Raw genomic sequence first — 11,780 nt, forward strand, 5'->3', positions numbered from 1 at the left:
GGTGACGTGGGAGCACGTGTGGCTGTTGGGCCTAACACGCGGATAACCAAGCTCTGATACCATGATAGAATTAGAGCATCCAACCCAAAACCAATTGGCAATGGGTGGAGAGGCCCAAGACTTATAAGTACATATGTTAAGCTCTAGTTTCCGATAATACTATGATAAAATTAGAGCATCCAACCCAAAACCAATTGGCAATGGGTGGAGAGGCCCAAGACTTATAAGCACATATGTTAAGCTCCTCCACATTACTCTCAACACGCCCCCACACGTGTGGCGATATTTTGAGCCTTACACGTGAACAAATTGTATTGGGTGACGTGGGAGCACGTGTGGCCGTTGAGCCTTACACGCGGATAACCAAGCTCTGATACCATGATAGAATTAGAACATCCAACCCAAAACCAATTGGCAATGGGTGGAGAGGCCCAAGACTTATAAACACATATGTTAAGCTCTAGTTTTTCGATATGAAATATTGCTCCACATTATTCTCAAGATCAATTACGTACATAAGCGTATTGTATAAAAGTTCTCCGGTTCAATCACTGCAGGGCGTCCTCCAAGAGTATTGGCTATGCGCCCATTACCCATGCAATGGGCCAATGGCCAATCCTATTCTGGTCCTAAAAATTGAATTTTCGTTTTTTTATCTCTTTTTCATTCTGAATTTGTACGTTTGTACTAAATATTGGGCCTTGTGATTAAGAAAACAAATTAAGTTAATAAATGATCGAGCAGATGGCGAAGGTAGCAATATATGATAGTTCGAGGATTGACTTTGATGGGGAAGATATAGTCAATAGTATATATATATGAGCTGGATAGGAATGGTGTGAGAGCAATTGAGCAGATAATATATATATGTTAATGTGAATATATTGTTAGGTGGGAATTAATGAGTGGCAACGGTTTCCTGTTCAGTGTTCACTCTTCAATCTTGATGTGTGGTATGGCCATCACATCAGGCCATGCACGTGGGAATACTAATAATAAAATAAATAATGATAATGCCTAATTGGCTTTTGGGTTTTGGCTTTGGCTTTTTGCTGCTGGTAGCTAGCTAGCATATATGGTTAATGGTTTTGTTTCCTTTACACTACTCAGTGTGAAGTCACTGTAATGTGTGTATGAGTACTCCTGCACATGCATGCAAGCACTGTACAAGCTTGCAAGACCAGTGCCTGCCTGCATGGGGCTGCCTTAAGGCTGCAACTATCAGCTGGGTGCATGGACCATGGTTAATTTAATGCTCATCCTTTGACCTAATATTTACCTTAAATATTACTATATCCACGATCTTGAGATATATATTACATGTAAGTATGTAACACACACACTGTTGAGAGTAATGTGGAGTAATGTCTCACATCGGAAAACTAAGGCTTAGCATATGTGCTTATAAGTCTTGGGCCTCTCCACCCATTGCCAATTGGTTTTGGGTTGGATGCTCTAATTCTATCATGGTATCAGAGCTTGGTTATCCGCGTGTAAGGCCCAACGGTCACACGTGCTCCCACGTCACCCAATATAATTTGTTCACGTGTAAGGCTCAAAATATCGCCACACGTGCGGGGGCGTGTTGAGAGTAATGTGGAGCAATGTCGCACATCGAAAAACTAAGGCTTAGCATATGTGCTTATAAGTCTTGGGCCTCTCTACCCATTGCCAATTGGTTTTGGATTGGATACTCTAATTCTATCACACACACATATTCGTATATGAGACTGTAGCTACTAACACAATCAATACTGATCACACACATATATGCTAAGTATGTTACATATAATGGCTTACAACATATATACAAAGCCATTATATGTCGTATATGTGGGAAATAAAAGCATGTGTGGTGCAAGTATTGACAGAGTGATCAGTGATCACAATGCCCATGCATGCACAATGCAGCTGATGACTAATATTATTAATTACTTGTAATTCCTAAGAATGATGAGTTTATTTTGCATGATCGAGCTAGCTAGTTAATATTATATATATAGTTAATCGTTGATTCTGCAAATCGGTGGTGGCTAGCTTTGGTGGACATAGGTGTGCATTTATATATACGATAATATATAATTGATATATAAAACATTTCTGCCTTCCATCTCTAGCTGCATCGGTCCTCGATCTCTCGCACATAATATATGCGTGGTCAATATATTACATGTACTACAACTTCTAATATATTTTGATCTACATCTAACTAAGTTCACGAACCCGACCAGCTTTGAGTTAATTAGTGTGATTAAAAATAATCAACTACTTCTATCATCATTACGTACTGGAGCTTTAAGCTAAACATGCATGTGCTCTAAATATGTTATATATAATATTATAATTAATTAAAGACAAAATTTTCAGCTTGGTGACACATTTAAAGTATCTAACATGCTAGATCTTTTATTTTACTTTGGAAGGAGGGGGTGGGTGGGTGGGTTGAATATGACGCTCTACTGTTCAAGGATTCATTAATAAAATCAACTCCATTTAATAAACCAAAAAAAGATATTATATATATATATAGAGGACACCTTCTATTAATTGTTCGTGAACGTTACATTGCACTTGATCCATAGGTCTTTGTAACATGCATGTATTCTGTCACTAGATATCCAGACAAAGATTAAACTGGTTTAATTATGTTCCAATTTTCATTACCCATTCCTAATATTTTTCGTCTGTTTAATTAATTAATTTTGATAAACTTTTCCTCATTGGATATTTCTATGTGGGCCTGCGTGCAACCATCAAGGCTTCTGTGGCTGAGGACTGAGGTGAGTGGGCCTTCTGTGGTTTCCACGCCGCAATTTTGGGCTTGCCGGCCTCATGTTTGCAATTGGGCTTTATAAGGATCCAATTATTAATCGATTCAAAACGACATCTTTTTGCCCAACGGTCCAGTTAAAAGTTACCGCAAAGCCTTCAGAGTGATCAATGAAATATCAGGCCCATAAAATTATAAGCTAAAGGCTAAAGCTACAGTCACAGCCTTTGTACTTTGTAAGGTGTGTGCCTGTGGCTCTACAACATTCTCCAATTATGGAAATAATTAAATAATGTGTATTACAGCCACAATAGTTACAATTCTCTGGACATTTGTGTTCTTATCCTTAAAGTGAAATTAATACCCTCAGACCCTCTTGCCAAAAAAAGAAAGTGAACTTAATACCCATATTATCTTTTTTTTGTTAATCATAATAAATAGTAAACTGAAAATTGGTTGAGCATTAAATTTAGGCATAAATTCAATTTAGACACATAACTATATAAGCTATTTCAACAGAGTCCATGAACTTTAAAATATTTCAAATATACACCCGATCTATTATTTAAATTGAAAAATAAATTTCTGTCCATTGATTCGTTAAGAGATCAGTTAAATGACAGCTTGGCTTTTGCTAACCGGGATTACTTGACTACATGGCGCTATCTCAGCAAACATTTCCCGCCAAATAAGCGACACAGGCCCACAATTTAATAATAATAGAGAGAGTGAGAGTTTGTGGGCCCGTGTCAGGGGTTAGGTGGACCCGTGTCGCCCATTTCCCGCCAAATGAGCGACACAGGTCCACCTAACCCCTGACACAAGTCCACAAAGTCATCATCTCTTTCTCCCTCGTTGAACACAAGTGAGAGATTTATATACGAATTTGGAGGAAACGTGATGTTTTTTGAAGACTAAATGGTCAGGAGAGCGTTCGACGAGCGGGAAAGAGGTGATGGGTGTGTGAGCCCGTCTCAAGTGGACATGTGTTGCTCATTTTGCGGGAAATGTATACTGAGTTGGTGTCACGTCGTTAATTAATCCCCGTTAGCAAAAGCCAAGCTGACATTTAACTGATCTCTCAATAAATTGATGGATGCAATTTTATTTTTTAATTTACATAATAAATCAGGTGTATATTTTAAATATTTAAAAATTCATAAATTTCGTTGAAATAGCATATATAATTATGTGTCTAAATTGAATTTATGTCTTAAATTTATAGGTGAATGAGATAAACTCATACAGTAAAAGTAGAGTGGGGATGAGACAGAGCTAGGCATGAAGGTGAGGAGTGGCAGCACAAGGTCCAATAAAATGAAAAAGCGAAGCAAATTAAAAGAGCAAGCAGGCAGCTTTTTAGGTAGTAGGTACGTGGTAAAATTGATATATGAGTGATGAGATTGGGGTTTGGGTTGAAGTTGGGTCCGGGCATAAAATATGAAAGCGCGCACACGGCACAGGGAGAGTGTGTGTGCGTTTGAAGGCAAAGCTTGTAAAAGTTGGCTTCAACTCCAAAAGCTTTAAATGGTCTCTGCATATTTGGAAAGATGCTGTGCGCCCACTAGCTAGGGCTATATGGGCTCTGATTCTTATGCAAGAGCTGAGCCTCAGAGAGAGAGAGACGAAGGTGAAGGTGGTGGTGACTGGTGATTATGAATGAATGGAGTTTGTTTGTGTCTGTGTGTTTGGAGACGTTGAGAGGGACTTCTGAATCTGTCATTAAGCGGCCCAGTGGAACTGAAAACCAAGCAGCTGCTCTTGCTTTTCATTCGCATTTATACGTCATCTGAACACCAACAGTGACAAATGACTATCTGACTGTACTGTACACATGAGATACCTATTACCCTCTAGCAGTCTAGCTCTCTCACTCTCACTCTCTCACTCTCTCACTCACTTTGTTGACATATATGATATATTTATGCATGAAAATTTATACTATTAATTTAGTTATAAATTTCGATCACTATTATTCTTTAATGCATTGCTAGCTTGCAAAAAACTTTACAGTGAAAAGTCACCTCCCATTCATTATGATGCCCATAAGTCCAAGTAGAAAATCCAACACTACTAATTAAAAGCTGAGGGAAGATCTGCAGAAAACAGATTGATGGTCCATACATATACAATACAATTAAGCCACAAATCAAATTATTAATCGAATGATATATTAACTGTTATTATATATATAAGAGATAATTAGTTAATTGATCGAAAAGAAAGGAAAGCCCATACATGTGAAGATAAACAAGAAAAACCAATTATTTATTGACAAATTAAAATTTCAACAAAACCATGCATTATATATATGCATGTTGATCTTCAATATCATTTACCAAATTAAAATAATGAACAAATAACATCACACCAATTGCACGATACAACACTCGTCAAGCTACTCGATCAGCCTAATATTATGACAAGAATAACCAAGTTGTTTTTATATAATATATATATGATGAAAAGAAAAGAAAAAGGTTTACATGGGTAGCTAGAGCAGAGATTTTGCATGATCGGACGTGGTGGTTCTTGTATTATTATTATTATTCTGAAATTGATGACCTTCCGTTGTTATAGCCGAAGACATATAAGTGAATACGAGAGAATTGTGATCCTGACGATGAGTTGTGGACGTTGGAGCTTGAAAGTGTTGCTTGCAAGCAAGGCAAGTGATTTGGAGGAGGGTGGAGTTGATTTTCTTAACGGCATGGTGTTTCAAAGCCAGAGCCTTGTCCAATTCAGCTTGTGCTTGCTGCCTTATTCTCTTGGCATTTTCAAACTCCTGCTCCGCCACTTCAATCTGCTGCTCCGCTTGCTGCCTCGCCTCCTCCGCGTAAGCCTTCTCAGTCATGGCCAGCCTCAACTGCTCACGCGCTTCTTCTTTAAGCCTCGATGCCACTGTCTGATGATCTTGATGGTAATTTGTGCTGCTTTGATCCCGAGGAGAGTTTCTAGTAGTACTTGTGGTGTTTGATTGATCATGATTTTTATTCTGATGATAATGATCACCAAAATCACACGACCCAATTGAGAGCTGGAGCTGGGTGGAATGGTTTTCGTCTCTCTTTGAAGTATTGGATGTGGTTGCGAGCTGAAGGTCCAGGTTGTAGTCTGCATTGTTATTAAGCTTGGATGAACTGATTTCGTGATGAGCCGCAGCAGCACCACAAGGACTTAAGAATTTGGCTCGATCCATTGTTGGTTTTATTGGTAGTGGCAAAGCTGAAGTGGATGCTGGCCAATTAGGAGTCCTGCTGCTGAAATTGGTGTCACTGGAAGGACTGGGACTTGAAGCTGTTCTTGACAGGCATGCCGGTTGCATCTGTGCTTGTGATTCTGACCGCACACGATCCATATTGCAAGCATCTTGGTGTTCAATGAAACTCTCAACCCTATATATATATTCACATTCAAGTTCAAGTACATGATTATGAATCAGTAAATACCATCAGAAACTAAAATTAATTAAAACAAGAGAAAGGAATAAAGTCAAACATGTTTGATAATTGATCTGGGTGCATGTCTGTCCTTATTCATCGTATAGAAGATGGGTGTTGAAAACAAGGCATAGGGTATATATATCATATAAATCAAGTTATATACAGCACTTACATTAAAGAATGATAAAGGAGGAACAGAAATATAGTTAAACTAATATACAACTATTTTCCATATATATGCATGTTAATTGCTATTATTAATTAATCAGAGCTGATGAAAAGCTTATCATGTTTATGAATATATTCCATATCACCCCACCTAGTTAATTCACAAATCACATTATAATACGAATCAGTAGATGCTTTACGTGGTGGGATGCCAAAGAAAAAAAAAACAAAAATGGAAGAAAACATCAATCTCTAGCTGTAGCTATATCTGACCTAAGCCTAAGGAAAGGAAACCGATCTTCGGGAAATGTGTTTTCAACTGTAGTTGGAAAACAGTAGTTGAGAATTTTGATGATGAAGCTAGGTTCCGTCAGTCAAGACTACTCAAGACCACTTTTTGTTTTTCCTTGTCCTTTTCAAAGTCAAAACTCAATGAACACAAAAGCAGTATTTTCAAAGGTTCAATATATATACATGATTCATGATGATCGATGATCGATGATGATGAGCTTTGGATCATTCAAATATATACGAAATAATTAAGAAAGTAATTAGAATGTTAATTAACAAACGAAACCTTGAGAAAACACGGCCACAGTCACAAGAATGGCCTCGGGTACCACAGGTTTTGAGATGGGCCTTGTAATCGGATTGGACTGCGTAGCCTTTGGAGCATTTCTCGCAGACCCATTGCTTGTGGTTGCTGTGTTTTCTTCGGAAATGCTTCTTGATCCCAACAAGATCGCCAAGCGCGTGGCACGGGTCGTGGTGCAGGCAACTGGGTTCGGGGCACACGAAAACCCGCTTCCTCACAACCGGACTCTCGCGCTTCAAGAGCTTCCAGGGGACCTTGTGGCGCCTGCGGTGCATCTGGAGGTTCTGGTCTCGCTGAAACCCTTGGTTGCAGATCTCGCATACATAACGATCCGATTCCAGTAAGGTTTTCGGTGAAAGCGACACCACCTCCGCATCTGGATCTGTATATCAATATATCATATTAATTAATACAATTACACCAAACAATTTAATTAACATGAATTGCAAATTAGTTCAATGACTTAAATTAATGATATTCGTGGTATACCTGGAGTTCCTGCAGGTCTTCTCTTCCTTTTGTTAATGTTATTGCCATTTTCTAAGCAAGAAAAAGGCTCTGAACAAGGAACTGAGGAAGAAGTAGAGTTATTGGCTAACATAGGTGGTGGTGATCAATTCTGCACACTCTGTTTCTCTTGTGTAATAAAACAACACTTATAAGAAGCTTCAAGCAAATACAAGAGGTGGGGGAGTGAGAAGATAGAGCATGAGATGAGAAGAAGAAATCAAAAAGCTCTTTCTCTCTTTGTTTTTTTTTTTTTTTTTTTCTTTCTTTCTTTCGGTTACCTAGTTGTTCATGGATCAGCTTTCTTTTATTTATCTTTTCCACTCTCTAACTTTTCCAAGTAGCTGCAGCTTTCTCATCTCTTTCTTTCTTTCTTTATTTCTTTCCTCCAACCCTCATCTTCATCAGCTAGCGCTTGCTATTTTTGTATTGTGGATGAGTCTCCTTAATAAACTCCTTCAAAAGGAAGGCCCAAGAGGAGGAGAGAGAGAGAGATAGAGAGAGAGAGAGAGACCCAATTACTCACAAAGATCGAAACTCGATCCCACAAGCAGATGCTGCAGCAATGGGCTCCAGAAGGAAAAACATCCCCACAAAGAAACAAAACTGACTCATAATAATTCACACATACAGTAAAACTTTGTATGATTAATTTGCAATTTGCATGCATTAATACATGACCCCAAACTACACACGTAAGCGAATTCGCTCACCTCCGTTTTTCCCCTTTCTCCATATCCATCTATCTTTAACCTCAAATTTTATCTATAGCTTGTGTATACAGTCAGTAATAGTACTACTGCTCCAACTACGGCTTAAGGGTAAAGAATCTAAAGCGAACCCTCTTCAATTCATTGACCGAACTACCCCTTTCACCTCAATGTACATATACTCTGATTTTATTAAATACGAAGCAGCTTTTATAAAGGTGTTGCTGAGGTGTGATGTCAGCTTCAGGGGTATTCTAGTCAATCCAATCATAATTCTCTGTGCAAGATGCTTACTTTTTGGTAAACGGAGTGCATCGATCAGCATAACACTGGCTTTATATATGGATCAATTTGGCACTCTTGCGAACCTCTATCGATCCTGCCTAAAATATATATTTCAACTACATACCATGTCCAATTTTCAATTATGGCTAAAATTAATTTCAATTTGAGGAGATGTCCATACGTACAATTATATAATTAAGAAAATGATTGATTTGTGGACAGTTTTGATGTAAACACAATGATCTGGGGTCTTCATTATTCATTAATGGGTTGAAAGATTGCAACTTGTCGAGGCCACTATGAAGAAATGGATGATGTAGATGATCATATAATTAAGATGAAATAGAAAGGAAAGAAGAAAGATAAATAATTCAATTTATTTTTTTTTTCCTTTTGTAGAATTTTTTTTTTTAAATTAATTATATATTATAGCAAAAATATGAATGAGAAATGGAATTTGTGTTTCTCATCCTAAGGTTATGTATGACATGCAATATGGTGCAAATTAAACTTGAAAAAAATATAAATAAAATAAGTAAAAGAAATAAATTCTGTTTTTTTTTTTTGTCAAATAAAAGAAAGACATTAGAGAATTAAATTTTGGAAGCATTGGTAATTTGGTATATATGTATGTAACTTATTATATATGTAATATTTTCTTGAAAAACAAACTTATTATGTAATATTCCGACAGAGAGCAGGCCCATGTTGATGTTGTAATTGCAGAAGTACACATGAGCTATCATATCTCATTATTATGGACGTCGTTAGTTAAAAGAACATGGATTAATTCAGGAATGTTAACAAATTAATTAAAAAAATTTGGTACGGATAGAGGACCGGGAGGCCTATTGTTGCGGGTGATGATTGTAATATATGCACATGCATATATATATAAAGATATAGCTACATCATGGCATCATACATGCATGGTATCTTATATCTTAATTAAGTGACAAAAGAATCTAAGAAAGCGAAAATTAGGCCTCCTGTTCGGTGGTTGCTGCCGGGCCCAAAAATAATTGGGACCCATTTCAGTCCTCAACCATAATTTTGATCACCACCTCAAGTCCTCAAGTCCTCAAGGACCTCAAATCTCACTACCCTTATCTTCTATTTATGGATTAATTGTAGCCAAAGCTAACAAATCCTAATTATAGACAAAATTATTAATTAGTTAATAATCAAGCACATGAGCAGCTAGGCCGGCCTTATACATATGTCCAATAAAATGTAAAGGACGAGAGCGGGGAGTCTTGTTTGATGATAGGCTTAATATAGTAGTTAATTATGTTTGTTTTGCTATATGTGTATTATTAATTAATTGATCAAATAAAAAAAATTAATAAATTGATATATAGAAGGAGTAGAAATAGTTTAATGCATTAAGGAAAGCATGATTAGATTCGGGATCGAGAACACACTTGGGCAAGATGATTGCCAAGGACATTCTCTTGTGAGGCTGCATGTGTTCAGAATCTGAATCCCATCACCCCCCCCATTCCTTCTACACTATAAACAATTCACAAAGCTATAAACTATACGTTAATTAATTAAGCAGCTTTGCTTTTCTTCTTCATCATTATTCTATACATATAATATACATCATGCCCAAAACTCAAAACCCTGACATACATTCTCTCTCTCTCTCTCTCTCTCTCTCTCTCTCTCTCTCTCCAAAAGTCATTGTTTGCAACATATTTTTTAAGAGATTATAATTAATGGGTTGAGATGGGGTCGATACCAAGTGGCTGCAGAATCATTCTATCAGGCCGGCCCAGTTCCATGAAAAAAATGCTTCAAGCCTAGCTAGCTACGAAGAATTTAATACAATATATAAGCCAAAAAATGAACTAAACAAACAAATAAACCCTCTATTAGGTTTCTCAAGAAATAAATCAATTAATTCATTGACACCCCCCCCCCCCCCTTCCAAATTAATTCATTGTGGAAAGAAATCTCACATTGAAGATATGAGGGCCTTGTTAGTGATTTATAAGCGTTTGGGCTACTCCTCCCATTGCCAATTGGTTTTGAGATGGATGTCTAGATTTCTTTATAGTATCAGAGCTTGGTTATCTGCGTGTAAGGCCTAACGGCCACACATGCTCTCACGTCACCCAATACAATTTGTTCACGTGTAAGGCTCAAAATCTCGTCACACGTGCAGGGGCGTGTTGAGAGTAATGTGGAGCAATGTCTCACATCAGAAAACTATAACTTAGCATATGTGCTTATAAGTCTTGGACCTCTCCACTCATTATTAATTGATTTTGGGTTGGATGTTCTAATTCTATTATATATGAGAATTTTTCATAGAAAAACATGGCCTTGAATATTCAAATGTACATATCTTTAATCTGATTTTAAGGGTATATATTAAGTTGGTAATACCAAAAAAAAAAAAAAATATGTTAGATATGCTGCGTTGGATTTTAAAATTCGATTCGTAATATATTAGAAGATGAAAACTGGAGAAGTGCGCAAAAGCAAAATCGCATGAAAGTTAGTGATTGATATATTTGGGTGTGGTAGCTAGAGAGAGATATATATATATATATATATATATGAGTTTATAATGGCTCCTTCTGTTGAGGTATACCTCAACTTATTTATGTTGAGGTATACCCTGTTGGGGCCCACACGAGCCGTTTTGTGTCGATCCGAACCGTTCAATTTTTACATCTCCATAGATAGATCATCCATGCAAAAAATTAGCCAAATCGGAAATCATTTGTCTATCTAACTTTGATCAAAAAAATGGACGAACCAAGTATTTTCGATGAAACCGTCCATTTGTTTTATCAAAGTTAGACAGGCAAATGATTTCCGATTTGGCTAATTTTTTACAAGGATGATCTATGAATGAAGATGATCCTTGCGAACGGTTCGGATCGATACAAAATGACTCATGTGGGCCCCAACAGGGTATACCTCAACATAAATAAGTTGAGGTATACCTCAACAGAAGGAGCCTGTGAGTTTATATATATATAATTGTTTAATGAAGCCAAGATTAAGATATATGGCTTGGCATGCATGTTTAAAATGGGACAAAGTTGGAGCATGCACTCATGGTCGAGTCTATGATCACTGTAATGTATAAATGAAATATATATATATATATATATTTGATATATGAGATATTATACGGATATGGAGAGGGTAAGAATGTTGGGTGAATAATGGTATCTCTGTCGTCTAATAATTTCATGATGGGTGGGCAGAGGCATTGGGCCCTCTATCAAACACTGTTTCCCGATGCCCTTGTCCCTTTTGTATTTGTTTGTATTATAAGGCAC

The 11,780-nt window shown here is 37.1% G+C and overlaps 1 protein-coding gene across 1 annotated transcript; it reads right to left on the bottom strand.

Annotated features, from left to right (window-relative positions):
- Positions 1-5,050: 5,050 nt before the first annotated feature.
- LOC147275375 (protein indeterminate-domain 14-like) lies at positions 5,051-8,195 on the bottom strand. Its single transcript, XM_086227383.1, has 3 exons — positions 7,466-8,195; positions 6,959-7,358; positions 5,051-6,165 (listed from the first exon to the last, which is right to left on the bottom strand). The coding sequence occupies exons 1-3, from the start codon at positions 7,575-7,577 to the stop codon at positions 5,265-5,267; spliced, it is 1,413 nt and encodes a 470-aa protein (XP_086083509.1). The 5' UTR covers positions 7,578-8,195; the 3' UTR covers positions 5,051-5,264.
- Positions 8,196-11,780: the final 3,585 nt, after the last annotated feature.

Source organism: Dryas octopetala, chromosome 9 (genome assembly GCF_963921425.1).
Source record: "Dryas octopetala chromosome 9, drDryOcto1.1, whole genome shotgun sequence".
NCBI lineage: Eukaryota > Viridiplantae > Streptophyta > Magnoliopsida > Rosales > Rosaceae > Dryas > Dryas octopetala.

Excerpts from the sequence above, each read along its gene's own strand:
- LOC147275375 (XM_086227383.1), bottom strand. The coding sequence starts at position 7,577 with ATGTTAGCCAATAACTCTACTTCTTCCTCAGTTCCTTGTTCAGAGCCT. Across the intron at positions 7,359-7,465 it reads AAGACCTGCAGGAACTCCAG|ATCCAGATGCGGAGGTGGTG; the intron begins GTATACCACGAA and ends ATTGATATACAG. Across the intron at positions 6,166-6,958 it reads TGTGGCCGTGTTTTCTCAAG|GGTTGAGAGTTTCATTGAAC; the intron begins GTTTCGTTTGTT and ends ATATATATATAG.